The 18,441-nt window shown below is 41.1% G+C and overlaps 1 protein-coding gene across 2 annotated transcripts in view; it reads left to right on the top strand.

The window, feature by feature from the left end:
- Positions 1 to 18,441, top strand: part of MBOAT2 (membrane bound glycerophospholipid O-acyltransferase 2) — a 101,920-nt gene that overhangs the window by 60,056 nt on the left and 23,423 nt on the right. For both annotated transcript variants that reach the window (XM_055401132.2, XM_055401131.2), the window contains exon 4: positions 14,017 to 14,112. In XM_055401132.2, coding sequence (XP_055257107.2) covers positions 14,017 to 14,112 — 96 coding nt within the window. The remainder of the gene's footprint in view (positions 1 to 14,016; positions 14,113 to 18,441) is intronic.

Here is an 18,441-nt window from a genome sequence, read left to right as displayed (position 1 = left end):
ACCAGTAGCAAAACCGGTAGTGATCAGTCCTGGATGTCTGTGAAATTAATTTCCGTGGTTATTGCTGATTTATGGAGGTTCTTTTAAAGTTTTCTTTTTAATTAGAGAAAAACTTTGCTGTAATCATTGATTAGCTCTAGTAGTTTTCTGGTAGAGTCTTTAGGGTTTTCTGTGTAGAGGATCATGTCATCAGCGAACAGTGAAAGCTTTACTTCTTCTTTTCCAATTTGGATCCCTTTTATGTCTTTTTCTGCTCTGATTGCTGTGGCCAAAACTTCCAGAACTATGTTGAATAGTAGTGGTGAGAGTGGGCACCCTTGTCTTGTTCCTGAGTTTAGGGGAAATGCTTTCAGTTTTTCACCATTGAGGATAAATGGAATCCCTTGCATTCCTATACACTAATAATGAGAAAATAGAAAGAGAAATTAAGGAAACTATTCCATTCACTGTTGCAATGAAAACAATTAAATACTTAGGAATATATCTACCTAAGGAAACAAAAGACTTGTACATAGAAAACTATAAAACACTAGTGAAAGTAATCAAAGAGGACACAAATAGATGGAGAAATATATCGTGTTCGTGGATTGGAAGAATAAATATTGTAAAAATGAGTATACTACCCAAAGTAATTTATACATTCAATGCAATCCCTATCAAGCTACCAACAATATTTTTCACAGAACTAGAACAAATAATCTCACAATTTGTATGGAAATACAAAAAACCTCGAATAGCCAAAGCAATCTTGAGGAAGAAGAATGGAACTGGGGGAATTAACCTGCCGGACTTCAGGCTCTATTACAAAGCCACAGTCATCAAGACAGTATGGTACTGGCATAAAGACAGAAATATAGATCAGTGGAACAAAATAGAAAGCCCAGAGATAAACCCACGCTCCTATGGACACCGTATCTTCAACAAAGGAGGCAAGAATATAAAATGGAGAAAAGACAGTCTCTTTAACAAGTGGTGCTGGGAAAACTGGTCAGCCACTTGTAAAAGAATGAAACTAGAACACTTCCTAACACCATACACCAAAATAAACTCAAAATGGATTAAAGATCTAAATGTAAGACCAGAAACTATAAAACTCCTAGAGGAGAACGTAGGCAAAACACTCTCCGACATAAATCACAGCAGGATCCTCCAAGACCCACCTCCCAGAATATTGGAAATAAAAGCAAAAATAAACAAATGGGACCTAATTAAAATCAAAAGCTTCTGCACAGCAAAGGAAACTCTAAGCAAGGTGAGAAGACAGCCTTCAGAATGGGAGAAAATAATAGCAAATGAAGCAACTGATAAAGGATTAATCTCCAAATTATACAAGCAGCTCCTGCAGCTTAATTCCAGAAAACTAAGTGACCCAATCAAAAAATGGGCCAAAGAACTAAACAGACATTTCTCCAAAGAAGACATAAAGATGGCTAATAAACACATGAAAAAATGCTCAACATCCCTCATCATCAGAGAAATGCAAATCAAAACCACAATGAGATACCATTTCACACCCGTCAGAATGGCTGCTATCCAAAAGTCTACATGCAATAAGTGCTGGAGAGGGTGTGGAGAGAAGGGAACCCTCTTACACTGTTGGTGGGAATGCAAACTAGTACAGCCACTATGGAGAACAGTGTGGAGATTCCTCAGAAAACTGGAAATAGAACTCCCATATGATCCAGCGATCGCACTCCTGGGCATACACACCGAGGAAACCAGAATTGAAAGAGACACATGTACTCCAATGTTCATTGCAGCACTGTTTATAATAGCCAGGACATGGAAGCAACCTAGATGTCCATCTGCAGATGAATGGATAAGAAAGCTTTGGTACATATACACAATGGAGTATTTCTCAGCCATCAAAAAGAATGCATTTGAATCAGTTTTAATGAGGTGGATGAAATTGGAGCCAATTATACAGAGTGAAGTAAGCCAGAAAGAAGAACATCAATACCGTATATTAACGCATATATATGGAATTTAGAAAAATGGTAACCTGAACCCTGTATAAGAGACTGCAAAAGAGACATAGGCATTTAGAACAGTCTTTGGGACTCTGTGGGAGAGGGTGAAGGTGGAATGATTGGAGAGAATGGAATTGTAGCATGTATATTATCATAAGTGACCAGTCCAGGTTCGACGCATAAATTTTCCTCTGTTCATTTCTTTGCATTTGTGCTTTTTTAATAAAATTCTTTTTTAGAAATAAAAATTAAAAAAAAAATAATTAGAGAAAAAGAGATTCTCAGCTTCTTACCAGGTAGCATAAACAGCCTGGGTTATTTTTTGAGAGAATAGCAAGCATGTTGGACACGTAGTGAGTGGGTTTGTCTTAGTCATCGTTAGAATGCAGTGTTGGGTCTTTTTAGAAGGCTTTCCCTCCCAGAGAAAGATCTGAATAAAAGTGATTTTATTCTCTCAATAATCTACCTTAATTTAAAATTGTTCAGTCTTTTGCAAGTTCCATGCTTGAGGCTGATACTTGTTTAATTACATAATAAGTACAGACTTTAAAGTTCTGCTTTAATGTCGATTGACTAAGAAAAGACTTTTAAAATACTTTCTGATACATAAATTTGTATAGGGAAAAGACAGTGATCCCATCCTGCTTGCTGCTGCTGGCTTATTAAACAATTCTTATTTAGAATAGTTATGGAGAGAGGATCAAAAGATAAGAGGGCAAAATATCTGATGACCTGAAAAACGGTAGGGCATTTTGCTGAAAGGATGTTATAGGCAGGTGAGCCTGGGCACCTATTTCTCTCAAAAGTGTGAGCTTTTGCTTACACTTAGTGAAGCCCAGAGAAGAGATGGGATTGCTCGTCTTTTCCTGGTCCGGAAGTTAATCTTAGGATATGACAGACTATGTGCCTTAGCAGGACTTGCCTTGCGAAGAAGGTAGCAGTTTCAGGATGGGGTTGGCACGATTTGCCTTTCAAAGTTTCAAGAAGTCTCATATAGAACTCATTTTGTTGGAGCATAGCTTCATTTCAAAACATGAATTATTAGAGAGCTGTTATTTAGAATAGTACAAGATAATAGATAATAGTACAAAATAATAGAATAAACTTTTTTCCTTAGACATGAGAGCTTTAGAAAATATTCAGAGAACACACTTAAAGACTTGAAGATAAAATCCAATGAAGAAAATGGTAAAAGTTAAGAAATGAGTAGGATGGAACCCCAAAGGACAATAGACAGCTTTACAAATAAATTACTCTTAATAGCTAAACTGCCAGTGGTATTTATTAAACACAAATGCTAAAGTGCTTTCCCACACGGTCCTTACAGCCGCCTATGCTGTAATACTGTATCTCAGGTTTATTGTTGAAGAAAACAGAGATTCAGAGACCTAGATGCTTTCCCCAGGTTTATACAACTGGTCCCCAGCAGGCTCAGAATTTGAAACCCAGTCTGTTCAGCAGCAAAACCCCATGCAGCTAGCTGCTAAACTCAGCTCCCCCCTGACCTTCACAACATGCGGATTTTCCATGGGAAACAGGCAGTGTCCTATCCATTTTATTTCAGGGTTGTTTTCCTTCATTGATAATTGGTGTGTGTGCAAGTAATATAAATTAATCTTAGTTTGAAAGCTGAATTGGGAAGCTAAAGTTCTTTGATTCTGATTCTTGGGTTAGTTTGATAATTGATCCAGACTTGGCAGCTGAGCAGTGACGCCAGTGGGATGAATCCTCCCTTCTTCCTTCATCTCCCCCCAGCCTGTATTCGCCATCACCTTGCTTCATCAGTCTCCTCTTGGGTCGTTTGAGGCGAGGACACCTGAAAGGCACTTGAGACCGCCCCTGGCGCTGTCAGCTCTCAGTGGGGGCTGGGGATGCCCTGCTGTCGTTACGCTCCTCCCGACCCCTCCAGCCCACCATTGCTCTGTAGCTCCAGCTTCCTTAGATCGCCGCACACGTTGTCTTCCTTGCTGCCCTTGCTTTGAAGATCTTCACAGAATGAATTGAATCACCTTTTTCCTTTTCTGCTTTTCTACCTATGTGGTTTTCACCCCAAAGGGTAATGGAAGAAAGGGGAGTGATCATCTGTGCAGGTGGGAAGGGACCTCGGCACCCTTTGTTGCAACACGCAGCCCCTGAAGAGCAAAGACTGACAGGTTCCTGGTCTTCCCATCGGGAGGGGCACCGGGTCTCTGACTTGGAGGGTGGTCGTCCCTGGGGTCGCAAACACGACTGATGGACTAAGCGCAGCACAGCACAGGAGAACATGAAGCCTTTTATAGACTTTAGTTTTCACGGTTCTGCTTTTAGTAGCAATTAGGATAGACTGAAATTTGGATGTGATTTTGTGGGTAATTGTCTTTCTCAGTTTAAGATTCTGTCATTACACTGACTGCCAGATACAGTTTTTGATGTTTTTAAAACCTTTAAAACTTCATTTCTGTGTATTTATTGACTTAAGGACTATCTAATCAGACTATATTTTTAACTGCAATCCAGACGTCTGAAATCTTGATGTAAACTATAGAAGTCTATGCCTTTTTTCCCCTTTTCTTTTTCCTTTTGGCCAAGCGCAAAGTGTGTGGGATCTTAGTTCTCTGACCAGGGATTTAACCCATTCCCTTGGCAGGAAAAGCACCGAGTCCTAACCTTTGGACCACCAGGGAATTTCTATAGAAGTCTTTGCATTTTGAATGATAAAATCATCCTGCTTGATACCAAGAGCCAAGACCCAATTTTATTTCTATCTTTGAGTCAACTTTGGAAATTTCTTTCTAAAACACCATTAAGTGACTTTGTTATGTTACAGAGACAGGTGTGGGAGCAGAGTTAGATTTTATAAAAGAGCTGATTAGTTGCACGTGGTTTGGGTCCTTTCTGTCTTCTGTTAACAAAATGAGAAAGAAAAGGACCCAGTGCCCTCATGTATCCGTGTCTCGGTTTGTGGCTGGTCTAGTGAATACAGCTGAGCTCCTTTCTTGTTGTGATGAATAAGGCTTTGTAAAAGAACAAACACAGCCCCTCACGACTTGTATTGTGCTTGTAACTTGTGGACACCTTGTCATTCCAGGTTGAGAGGGCTCCTCAGCGGGGAACCCAGTAGGCTCCATCTTCCGAGGAACAGCAGTTTTATCAGGGAACGAAGATGACCTGCAGGTCTCTAGGAAGACAGTAAGAGAGAATCTGGAGTCTCCCCATTCAGGGAGAAGCCCAAGTGGGGACCTTGGGGAGAAGGTCCCCTCACCCCCAAGAGGACAGCGGCACCATAGCGACTGGGAACAGAACAGGGGCCTCTGAATCTTGTATGAAGACGATGTGGTGGCTGGTTTTTGCTGGTAAAGCAGCTGGTTTTATAAGTGTTTTAAAATTCTTCTCTTAGAGCCATAGATTAACGGAGCTGGTTTCCAGCCACAGAGCTCAGCTCATGCTCCGAGTGAGGGCTGGCAGGCTCGTCCCACCCTGGGGGCTTTTCTAGGTGTGGATATATTTTTGATTTTCTGAATCTATGTTAGAACTTGAATTTACACCCCACCCCCCGCCACAGAAATCATATTTCTATACAAAGCCTACTTTAATTAACTGAAGTTTCAGCTACTGAGGAGTGAAAATCCACAAATTTTCTCCCCCAAAGTAGCAATAAAACTGGTCAAAACCATTGTTGGGCTCTGAAAATTTACTCAAAGCAAACAGCAATTCGAGAAGCTTTTATTTAAAAGAAAACTGTTGACCTTTGAGTGAGAACAGTGGAAACGGCGGTGTTCCTGCCTGGGCTCCCCTCCACCCCTCGTTCCCTGGCAGAGAGTTCTCCTGGGGCAGGGCCGGCTGCAAAGACTGCAGCTTTGCTTGACTCTCTTCGGGGTGGAAGTCGGAAAACCCGGGCAGTGGCTCACAGAGGACGCCTCTAGCTCTCCTGTCCTGAGGATTTGGTCGAACATATAGCAGAGAAATTCTTGGCAGCAGGAGAGCCATGGAGAGACTAGAGAAGATACCAATATAACCATGGCTGCCTGGAGACTGCCTCCACGTCAAGGGAGGTCTGGCAGGCCTGAAGGAGAGAGATGGCCAGGGCGGGCTTGAAACCTGCTGGACTGTTGAACGAGTTCTCAGACCCACACCTGGAATCCTCAGCAGAAGCCATACTGGTGGCAGATTTTTAAGCACAAGCCCTGACTAGCCATTGACTGACCACTAAGATTACAGACACAGGGGAGATTCCTAGAGTAAGGCTGAAAAATAAAACTGTGAATTTAAAAATTGGAGGGGAGATGTCAGCCGCTGTGTACCATGGGTGAGAGAGATGCAACAGAAACAGTGCACTCCAAAATCACTGCAAACAGTGACCGCAGCCATGAAATTAAAAGACACTTGCTCCTTGGAAGGAAAACTGTGACAGACCTAGTGCGTGCTTAATTGCTCGGTCATGTCCCATTCGTGGCAATCCCCATGGACTGTAGCTTGCCAGGCTATTCTGTCCATGGGATTCTCTAGACAAGAATACTGTAGTGGGTGGCCATTCCCTTCTCTGGGGGATTTTCCCAACTCAGGAATTGAACCTGGGTCTCCTCATTGCAGGCAGATTCTTTACCATCTGAACCACCAGGGAAGCCCATGACAAACCTAGACAGTGTATTAAAAAGCAGAGAAGTTCCTTTGCCAACAAAGGTCCGTCTAGTCAAAGCTATGCTTTTCCAGTAGTCATGGACAGATGTGAGAGTTGGGCCATGAAGAAAGCTGAGCACCGAAGAATTTATGCTTTCAAATTGTGGTGCTGGAGAACACTCTTCAGAATCCCTTGGACTGCAAGGAAATCAAACCAGTCAATCCTAACGGAAATCAACCCTGAATATTCACTGGAAGGACTGATGCTGAAGCTGAAACCCCAATACTTTGTCCACCTGATGCGAAGAGCTGACTCATTGGAAAAAACTCTGATGCTGGGAAAGATTGAAGGCAAAAGGAGAAGGGGACAACAGAGGATGAGATGGTTGGTTGGCATCACTGACTTAATGAACATGAATTTGAGCAAACTCTTACTTATGGTAATAGGAGCACAAAGGACAGAGAAGAAAATGGAGCTGTATTGGAGCAAGCTTGCTGTTTTATTAGAATTAAGTCAGCATTGATCTGAACTAGGTTTCTGGCCTGAGCGACCAGGTGGACTATGTCATGCAGGAAATGGGGTGGCTGGGGAGAGGCAGCTTACTGGGTAGGGGGGCTTTCTTTGCATGTTAAATTTGAGGGGCCTCATTAAATATCCATGTGGGAACAGCAGTCAGACAAGTGTGGTGCTCAGGGTACAGGCTTTCAAGCCTTCAGTGCAATGAAATTAAGAAAGAAATGTGCCTGGAAAAGAGAAGACGACTGAGGTTTCATTTACCAACTGGTCTGGAATCATCAGCAAGAAGAGACCAAACCAACTTTCCAGCCAAGCCAGTTTGGACTCCAGAGTCGACTTCTGTGTTTTCTTTGATATGCTTTAATTTACAGACCTGACTTTTTCTCCTTAGTTTCTGCAGCTGATACAGTATGAGATATTTTTTAGTTTCTCCTTGGAAACCCTCAGCACTTGCTGTCACATCCCCATCTTAACTCAGAACTTGTTTCTTCCTGATATATAACTGCTCCTCTGACTCCCAGCCTTATCTCTTACCATCCATCCTGTGTATGGGTTAGTCTCTATTACTTGCCTGAGAGCTATTTCACTATATCACTGTTTGCTCTGAAATCTTTGAAAGCCTGCAGGAGAATAGCCAGAAATACTCAAGACATCCATGGCCCTTCCGAACACCCTGAACCCTGTTTTACACACTAACTTATTTCCTGTAGTTTCTCCCAGTTTTCGCCAGTACGTGTCAGGCTGGCCACTCCTGGCTCTGGGCATTTAGTCTCACAGGGACGCATCATCTCCTCTGTGTTGCTCCTATTCTGTATTTGTGGCTACATCCACATCATCGTCGTCCCATGAGGAGCCCTCAGTTACTTCCCTGGCCTGCGATGAACATCTTTTCACAGTGCTTCCGTTCTGCTCTGCCACTTTACAGAATGGCTTCTCTTTGTCAAGCTCAGTGCCAGGCTCTCATAGACTCAGTGTCTGAAATCTTCAAGGAGTGCCATCTAGGGAAGGATACAACATCTAAGAGAACAGTTTTCACAAGATGCGATAAAGATGCTCTAAATAGACATAGTGAGACAGGGGTGACTGGCATCCCAATAGCTAATCCTGGAAAAACCCAGCACTGTCACTCACCGTTGGCTGTCAGACGCTATGGCTGTGCTCCCTGGCTTGATTTCAGGTTCCTGCGATGGAAAAGTCATATCTCACTGTTCTTTCTGTTCCTTCTATAAAAGGCAAGTGTGTTGAGTTAAAGTGACATCTTTAACAGACAAAACTCTTGGAAGAGATAAGGCATGTGATTTTAAAATGTGAAGAGTGGCTACTGTATATCTTTACGAGAATGTGTTTTTAAAGTGATGATAATGGAAGAGGGCTTCTCTAGTGGCTCAGTGGTAAAGAATCCAATGCAGGAGACACAGGTTTGATCCCAAGGTTGGGAAGATCCCCTAGAGAAGGAAATGGCAACCCACACCAGTATTTTTGTTGGGAAAATCCCATGGACAGAGGAGCCTGGTGGGCTGTAGTCCAGGTGAAAGTGAAGTCACTCAGTTGTGTGTGACTGTTTGTGACCCCATAGGCTGTGGCCTGCCAGGCTCCTCTGTCCATGGGATTTTCCAGGCAAGTATACTGGGGTGGGTTGCATTTCCTTCTCCAGGGGATCTTCTCAACCCAAGGGTTGAACCTGGGTGTCCCACATTGAAGGCAGACTCTTTACTGTCTGAGCCACCAGGGAATCCCAGGCTATAGTCCAAGGGGTCCCAAAATGTCAGACATGACTTGGCAGCTAAAAAGCAATAATGGAAGGAGCCTTTCAACTTGGCTTAAGAGGTCACCTAGTTAGATAGTTGATGCTCACCAATTGGTTACCTGAGGATAAACTTAACCTTTGGTCCAGTACCTTAGCAGAAACAAAGTATCTTAGAATGTGTTATTGTGTACAAAGTAAAAAGAGCAAGAAATGTTAAGGACTGCATTTACTAAAATTCCATTAAATTGATAACTGGACTTTTAAAATAAAATGCAAATACTATCAAAAAGATTTTAGAAAACTGATGTTTTAATGATGGTTATAAGGCTAAATTTTGAGGCTTCCAGTAATTGTAGTAGATTCAACACACACGTTTATCTGAAACTCAGAGAGGCAGAAGCTGGAACCTAAGTGCTGGCAAGGATGGTGCTGTTGAGGATGGGCCAGTCTTTCCTGACAGGTCCAGGGTGGGTCGGAAAGTGGCATCTGGGGAGCAGAGCCTGTGTGCAGGGTGTGCAGCTGCAGACGGCTTGGTCCTGGTGATCCATGCTGGACCCTTTGAAACTATGCCTGTGTTACTTTCATAAAAGTAGAGCGAGATGAAAGAAGAGTCAGACTCACTCTGGGTTACTGGTTTTAGAATAATGGCCTCATTCTCAGGTGTGCCACCCCATAGAAAATGAATTCTTCAGGTTGCCTCGCACATGATAGCCACTAACTATAAACGAACAGACTTGATTAATCATAAATTTTTAAATAGGAAACTTGAACAGTTTATAAGCAGTCAGTCTTTCCAAGTCCCTGCTGACTTTATCAGGCTTAAGGTCCTGTTTTGAAATATACCCAGAAATAGAACACTTGTCTTTTGTTTTACTTCATTCGCCTGTAGGTCCCAACTGTGATCGTGCCTAATGGTTGTGTTCGTATTCACATGACTGTTGTGTTTGTGTTTAAAGGCATGGATAAGATCCTTTTGGAAATGGATATAAACAGAGAAGAGGACTGAGTCCTGGAGTCCCAGGTTGAGAAGGAATCTGCAAAGGAGATTATAAAATTTGTTTCCAAGTAATTTTAAAATCAACTTTCTTTAGGTAAAAATGACCTTAAACAGAGTAGAACCGCGGGTTCAGTGAGTTTTGACAAATGTCCAGACCTGTGTAACTACCCCCCAAATCCAGACACAGGACACTTCGTTCATCCCCCAAGGTTCCCGCATTCCCTTTGTAATCTTTACAGCCCAGCCCCCTGCAGCCCGCTCGCTCTCTGCTTTCTACCACCTTTGATCAGTTTATCTGTTTTAGAATCTCATGTGAATTGAACTGTATAGTAAGTAGGGCTTCCCAGGTGGAAATCCCATGGACAGAGGAGCCTGGTGGGCTACGACTGTGGGGTCCCAAGAGTTGGACACGACCAAGCAACTAAGCACACACCACAGTTAGCCCTCAGATGTGTTGGCCTTTCCTGAATTGGGGCTGCACCCAAAGCCCCCTGAACTTGAGCACCCTGAAAGTGGAGCTTCATTTGATTTCAGCACATTAAAACAACGGCTCACTTATTAGTTTTTGTCTTTCTCTCCATCAAGATTTTGAACCTTTTGGTGATGTTGCCTGTTTTCCTCGTTTGGGAAGAATTCTTTTTCAGTTCTCGACATTTCAAGCCCATTAATTCCCATAGTCCCTGAGCATTTTGTTTTTCCCTGAACAATTTCCACTTCTTATCTAATATCTCGACAATGGGTATTTTAGATGTGATGTCTCTTTTTAAAATGGGGCAGTAATTCAGCACTTATATTTGAATGAATAATAAAGTGTTCTCTCTGGAACTCTTCAAATCTTGTTGATTTCAATTTATTATAAAGGATGATAGTATCAGGATGCTTTTAAAACTGTACAGAGCAGAAATCCCAACTCATGGTGTAATGGTATAACTCATAGTGGTATAATGGTAACCAGTGCAGAGAGATTCACCTTTCCAGGGAGAAGTCATGAGGCAAGGCAGTTCTTGTTGATTGACTCAGTGACTCTGTTTTATGAGGGCATCAGAAACTTCAGTATTTTGTTTTATTTAGCTTTCTGCTTCACCATCTCACCAGATTGTAGGCTAGCAGGGCTTCATCGACATAGCAGTAGCAAGGGTGTGTCCGACTCTTTGCAACCCCAGGGACTGTAGCCCACCAGGCTCCTCTGTCCAAAGCGATTCTCCAGACAAGAATACTAGAGTGGATTGCCATGCCCTCCTCAACAAGTGTCCTACTTGCTATTTAAGGAGAAAGCCTTTCCAAAAGCTCTGTGTCATGTTTCACTGACTATACTTAAGTTTCACGCCCACCTGTAAACTGTCAGTTGCAAGGAGTACGAGACCACAGTGACTGAGTTAGATAGTCTCCCTCCCTGTGGACCTACCTTTTCTAAGGGAGAGAATGAGGGTTCAGAAGTACTGTCACTTTCTCAAGATAACACAGGAAGAGTAAAAAGTTGATGGGGTTGTTATTTCAATCTGGGTCAGGTCTGCTTGGATTTTATGTGAAGACGTTCAGTGAAACGTATGCCCTGAGAGCAGCGCTGGTGAGCATACCATGCATGCACGTACTGGCCTATCTGCTGAGGCTGGCTTTGACAAATCAGAGGCTTTCCCTGCCACCCTTCCCTGCAGCCTAATTCAAAAGATAACAATGAAAATGTGGTGCCTTTTGGTATTGCTTGGGAATGCATTTCAGTTCTGGATAATAGGAAAAAACCCAGCACCTCAGATTTTTTCTGGACTTAGGTTATTCAGAGCCAGTGTAGCTGCTCAACAGGGTTTATTAAAGAGGCAGGTTTCTTTCTTGTTTTGCAGTTCTGTCCTTCGCCTGTTAGCTCACTACTTCAGGGATGCAGGGTGGTTGCTGCTATAGCCATCAGATCCTTTTTCTGGGCAGAAGGAATTCACACCATGCCAGCTACATGTATCCCCTCTTTTATCTTTGATTCTGCAGAATGCTTTCATTGATTTTTGACAAACTCATAACTAATCCATGATCGCAATTCAATCATGAGTTGACAGAATTAGACCACAGATTTTTCCGGTTCAGTGAAGAAGTTGCTCACATCATGGGCAAACAAATGTGGTTCAGTTAATGAATGTTGGTTGATATTTTTGTTTACATTAATGAGTAAGTTGAAAGTGAAACACACTTCTCTCTTTTTGTCCATAATGTGAGTAAGAGCAACTTCTTTGCTGAATTGAATAATAGTTTTTGAATGCTAGAAGAATAAGATTTTCTGGGTTTTTTTTGGGGGGGGGCGCTATTCACAATGTCATAGCTGCAGGTCATGACATACTTTTAAAAGTTTAGCATGTATTATTAGCATTCTCTTCATTGCCTCTGATTCAGGTCAGCAAAGTTCTTTCATAAAGAGCCAGATAGTAAATATTTTAGGCTTTGAGGGCCTTGTAGATGCTGCTGCAACTATTCAGCTCAGGTGTTCTGAGGCAAAAGCTGCCATAAACATGTAAACAGCCATGAGTGTGGTCAAACAAAATTTGATTGACAGAAGCAAAGCAGGGAGTGAGATTTATCCTACAGGCTTTGGTTTGATTATCTCTGGTTTGAATAATCCATTTGTTTGTTCAGTCGGTAAGGTGTGTCTGACTCTTTTGTGACCCCATGGACTGCAGCACTCCGGGCTTCCCTGTCCTTCAGTATCTTCTGGAGTTTGCTCAAATTCATGTTCATTGAATAATCTATAGTGTTTGCCAGTTTTCAAGGTGTAAATGCTTTTACACCACTAAATTTGGCTTCGTATATTGAATCATTTTTGCATTTATCCAATAAACCTTGCATGGTCAACGTATCTTATTTTAAATTACAATTAGTTTTAGTGTGCTAAACTCTTATTAAAGATTCTTTCAGTTATCTAGTGCAGACTTCTTTGCTCAGGAATAATCCAAGTAGATCAGAATTACCTATTTGTCTGAAGTTTGAAAGGACCCTTTCCTAAAACCTCCTGAATGGCCTGTTTGAGACATTTAAGGTTTTAAATTAATCAAATACGTTGGGTTTGTTTTTTTTTTTTTCTATTGATTTCTTCTATATTATGTATGTTTAGAAAGTCCTTCACCGATTTGAGGACAGTTGAGTATTTATCCACAGCCCATATGTGTTTTAGTTTTATCCTGTATATTTAATTCTTTTATCTATCTAGGATGAAGGTATAGCTCCATTCACCCACCCAAATTGTTTAACTCATTAGGTGATAATCCATTCACTCCTGCTAATATGCATTACAGCCTTCATTTTACACAGTGGTATATATTCTAGAGTCTGTGTGTGAATTTCTGTTCTATTGATACGTAAATTAGTTCCCCCAGACGATGTTTTAAATTCTTTTTTAAAAATAATTAATTGATGACTGTGCTTTGTCTTTGTTGTTGTTATGCGTGGGCTTTCTCTAGTTGAGCAAGGGTGGGGGGGCCTACTCTCTAGTTGTGGTCCCGAGCTTCTCACTGTGGCAGCTTCTCTTGTTGCAGAGCCCAGGCTCTAGAGCTTGGGTTCACTAGTTGTTGCAGCACGTGGGTTTAGTTGCCCCACAGGATGTGGTGTCCCTTGCATTGATGGGCGGATTCTTAACCACCAGGGAAATCCTGATGTTTTTAATTATTGTAGCTCTCTCCCATACATCTTAAGACTTAAGAATGTTTAAAATTATTAAACATTTATGTTTATAAAATGTGAGTAAATACCACCTGATACACACTGTTTATGATTTTAGATGATTGAGGACATGTTTTAAAAATACTCCCAAGAACTTGTTTGATGTGTGTTTCAAATATTTTCATACTATATTTTGTTTTCTAAAAAGAAGGAAAAATAGCTAGATACCAGTACTTACCATATTCAGTTTTATGTTGTGAGCATGACTTTCAGATACACAGTCTGTTCTCTGGAGGTTGTTCAGAAGGAAGAAATGAATAAAGGTAGGAACTAACTGTGTTTGCCGTTGAAAATGGTACAAAATTCAAGGAAACTGAACTAGACACCAGTAAAGAGTTTTTGCAGTTTATCAAAGAAAGCCATTTGTGGAGTAGATCTAGTGATGATTACAATTTTTGAATCATATCATATGGTTACTATGTTAGTTTAAAATGTATCCTTTAACAAAATGGATCTTTTTATTTCACTAATCTAGCTTGTTTCTTTTTTCCAGATATTGTTTCGTGTTTGCTTTGGGATACCTCACAGTATGCCAAATCACTAGAGTCTATATCTTTGATTATGGACAATATTCTGCTGATTTTTCAGGGTAAGATGAAAACTTTGATTCAGAAATCTGTTTATCTGTCCTAACAAGCTGGTTAAAAGACAAAAATACAGTTTCATCTAGTAGTTCAAATGAAAAACTCTTTTTGTTTAAAATTCTTTTTGTAAATTTAACATTTTTCTTCTTGTAAAGTGGACTTTTATAGTGATGTGTAAGTCACAAAAATAACCTTTTTTAAAAAAATTGACTTTTTAAAAATTTCTCGATATATGGGAATAAAATTTGTTGTATGATATGCCGATATTGAAAGCATTTTCTAATTCTGGGCTTCCCTGGTGGATCAGACGGTAAAGCGTCTGCGTGTAATGCAGAAAACCTGGGTTCGATCCCTGGGTCGGGAAGATCCCCTGGAGAAGGAAATAGCAACCCATTTCCCAGTATTCTTGCCTGGGAAATCCCATGGATGGAGGAGCCTGGTAGTCTACAGTCCATGGGGTCGCAAAGAGTCGGACACAACTGAGCAACTTCGCTGGTTCTAATTCTGTTAGAAATTTTTGTAGTCACTTAATAACTATTGAAAACCAGCCCCTTTGAGCTGCTTCCTTGCTACCTTTCTTTTCTTCTTCTCCCTCCCTCCCTCTCTCTTTCTCCTTCCCTTCCTTCCCCCCTCCCTTCTCAGAATCCCTTTTGTACAATGTTTCACCAGCTACTGTGTAACATCTGATTGCTTGTTCTTGCTTCTTAACACACTGTGGGACTGTCTTTTGAGACACAGGTCCTTGGACTAGCTTTGTCAGTCTGAATTTCCATGAAAATACACTTGAACATGTATTTTTCTTTTATGCATTTCACATCTATGAAATGTTTTACGTTCTGATATTCAGTATTCTAGTGAATGGTAGAAATAACTTCAGCCTTTTTTTTTTCAGAGGAAATTTAGTCCTTCCTTGGTTCTGGAAGGGTCTTTTGCCTATAACAGAAGTGATTGAATGTCTCTTATGAGATAAATGCAGTCCAGGTCCTTAAAAATGAGCTTGTTCACCGTCTTTATAAAGGGACACCTGCTAACATTTGCATACTCAGTGGGGAAGTTGAAGATAAAACTCTGCGGTGTATATGTCAAGCCTGACAGCTTTCTCTGTTGGAAAACACACAGAAGACCTGCTTTTAAGTAGGCCTAGAGTTATCTGTACAGGATAAATAATGACCAGTAAATTCAACTGAAGGATAAGTAAGTGGAAAAAATACAATGAAGCAAATCATGGCATCTGTGAATAAATTGTTGAACACTAGGAAAGAGCCAATGTTGTGTGAGCTTAAAGAAAAGTCACTGTTAAAAAACAGGAGAATTTCAGAAGATGAATTATCTTTTTCTCCTTAATGATACCAAAGTGGGTTTTACTTTTGTTAAACAGATTTTAATAGACTTGGATAAAAGACTTTATCTAAAAGAACAAATAAAACCAAGACAAAACAAAATTTATTAAATACACTAAAAAACTAGATAGTCAAATTAGCAATATATTGAATAGAATTGAGAAGTAACCTGACATACAGAAGAAGAGAATAGATGTTGGCTATCAACTTACAAAGGACTTCTCTGTTGGCTCAGATGGTAAAGCGTCTGCTTACAGTGCGGGGGACCCGGGTTCAGTCCCTGGGTTGGGAAGATCTCCTGGAGAAGGAAATGGCAACCCGTTCCAGTATTCTTGCCTGGAAAATCCCATGGACAGAGGAACCTGGTAGGCTACAGTTCATGGGGTCGCACAAGAGTCAGACATGACTGAGCGACTTCACTTTCACTGTCAACTTACAAACAGCAGGAATTCTTAAAGCAAAAAGCTATTAAGCAGAATCAGTAGGTGTATTGGGCCACCTCGAATCTTGATGAACTTGGAGAGATAGCCTAGGTCACATGTTGTCATCTTAGTGTAATGAAAATAGGAACTAGCTACGTATATTTTTAAACTGCCACATTTACTAAGCAGTTTAACATAACATATTTCAGTTTATTAACAAGAATTGGTAGAAGTACAAATTTGTGTGATCCAGTGTCAGAGCCTCATAACCCCATCTTCGTTTTTATCTTAGTCATTACCGTTTTTATTTCCCTTATCTGCCATTCTAAACTCTCATCACTCTCTAGCTAGGGATGGGCTAACCATTATCGAAGCTCATTACTCCCGTGACTTTACATAAAGCAAGTTTATTTCTCATTCACACCCAGCCCACTGAGGAGGGGGGCCTCTGCTCCCCACAATCATTCAGGGAACCAGGCTTCTTTCTTATGGCCCCACCTCCTTCAGGGTCTCTAGAATCCTCTTGATTAAATCGAGGGAATGGCGTGTCCTGTGGTGAGCTGAGCCCAGAGAGAGCATGCCTGCGCTCCACTTTTTCTCCCATTCGGTTGGAAAAAACTAGTTACATGACCCCACAATTTAGAGGATAATGTACATTAAGAACAATATGCATGTGATAGGGTCTTAAGTATTTCACTAAAATAAAAATTTTTCACTTGAATATAATTTAAAATATTTAAGTGTGTCAAAGAAATACAACATAGCATTTTACAGATGGACAACCTGATGTAAAACTCCCAGTTTAATATGTAATTTTTATCCACTAGGAGAAAACATCTGATCATCATCAGTGAACTGGTACAAAGACAGAGACAAATCAGCTCAAGGAGACCATTGTGGCCGAACTAAGTTAAATTGCTCCCTTTTGTTTTAATGTGCACAGAAGAGAGAAGAAGCATTTAGAAGCCTTGAGTGTTACAAAACATGATCACAAGAGATCTTGACTTGCTCCTAATAGGGTAGATACGGGAGCCATCCAAAGTGGTGTTGGCAGTCTGAGGAAGGTAGAGCTGAATCTAGTGACCTATTCTTTGTGCTAAGCTCTCCAGTGCCCTGAAGTTAGACACACAGGAAATGAAGCCACACTCTTGCTGAGGAATCACATGGGAGCTCTTCTGTGTCAGCCAGTGTTACTTGCAAAGGTGTGGAACACTAGTATTGTGAGTGTGCATGGGTGTATGTGTGTGTGTATGTAGGTAGAGAGATAGGCTCAAGATACATTTAAAATGCTGAATAGATAAAAGGGACTTGCCTCTTAATAGAAGCTTCTTTTTGCAGAAAGGTTGAAAGGCTAGGTTGTCAGCTGACATGTTGGCCTCAGAAAATAGGTACAAGACAAGTATAAAACAGTTAAATAGCTTTCCTTCATATCAGCAATAACTGGTTAGAAAATGTCATAGATAAAGGATCGGAGTTTCAGAAGCAATAAAAACTATGAAATGTTTAAGGAAACATGTAAAAAGAAATGTAGGGACCTTTGTGTAGACCTTTCTGTAGTAAACTGTAAAGCTTTACTATGGGACATAAAAAGGACTGGCGAAGCATCTTGTTTATTCAGAGAGGAACATTCAATGTTGTAGAAACAGTCCTTTTAACAGTTCTTTAACTAGTCCTTCAACAGTCTAGTTCACCGGTAATGTGGCTGAGGTTTTGAGGGAAATTAGGCAAATTGAGAAGTTTGCCTAGAAGTGTTTGAGAGGAGTAGATTTAGTATAAAAACATATACTCCTTGTCAAGCAGACATCATTTGAATATTGTAGGACTGACATAGGAATAGCCAAATCCAAGAAGCCTGTGTAGAGAAACAGATCTGTGGATCTGGGATATAAATGTGCAGAATGACAATGCTGGGACTGTGGATCAATGAGGAACGCCCCTCTCAGTTAAGGAAATGGTATTGAGACAGGAAAAGAAAGGTGAATGCTTGCCTTCTTGTAGATGGAAGCACGAACAGATTTTAGGGGACAGGAAGGAAATGAGTTCTGATTGGAATATGTTCTTTGTGGAGTTGAAGCATTGGTTAATGCATCCACTTAAAAAAGATATATGTGACATATTTTCCATTGAAATCAAGAATACATTTTAGAGCTAAGCAGAGAGCATCAGATACTCAGTCGATATCTTATTACCGGCTGCCCCTGTGTGTTCGTGCAGTTTTCATTTTTTTGGGTCGGCGCGGTATATTTTGCTGGGGCCTGGCTGAGTCCTCTAGGTGACTGTCCTGTCAGCAGAAGGGAGGGACCATTTGGTCTAAAAGCTTCATTCTGGCTCTCTGTGCTCACTGAGCTGAGTCCTGGAAGGGCCCCTGGTGCTCTCTGCTGTGCCCAGTGACTATGTTGTAAATAGTGTTGGCATAAATTATTCAACCAATAAGCCATCCATAGTGTTCTGCGTATCCTGTTTCAGCTGGTTGGGGGTGTCTCCTGACACCTTGACCTACATTTAGTTAGGGAGTGCGTTCTGCCAGGCTGCTACTCATGTAGTTCAAGTTCCCCGGAGAAAACAGGCATGG

This window comes from Moschus berezovskii, chromosome 11, assembly GCF_049115385.1.
Source record: "Moschus berezovskii isolate FMDL1 chromosome 11, NW_MosBer_1.0, whole genome shotgun sequence".
Classification (NCBI taxonomy): domain Eukaryota; kingdom Metazoa; phylum Chordata; class Mammalia; order Artiodactyla; family Moschidae; genus Moschus; species Moschus berezovskii.
Note: the sequence above shows the minus strand (reverse complement) of the source record. Positions and strands in the feature narration are given on the sequence as shown.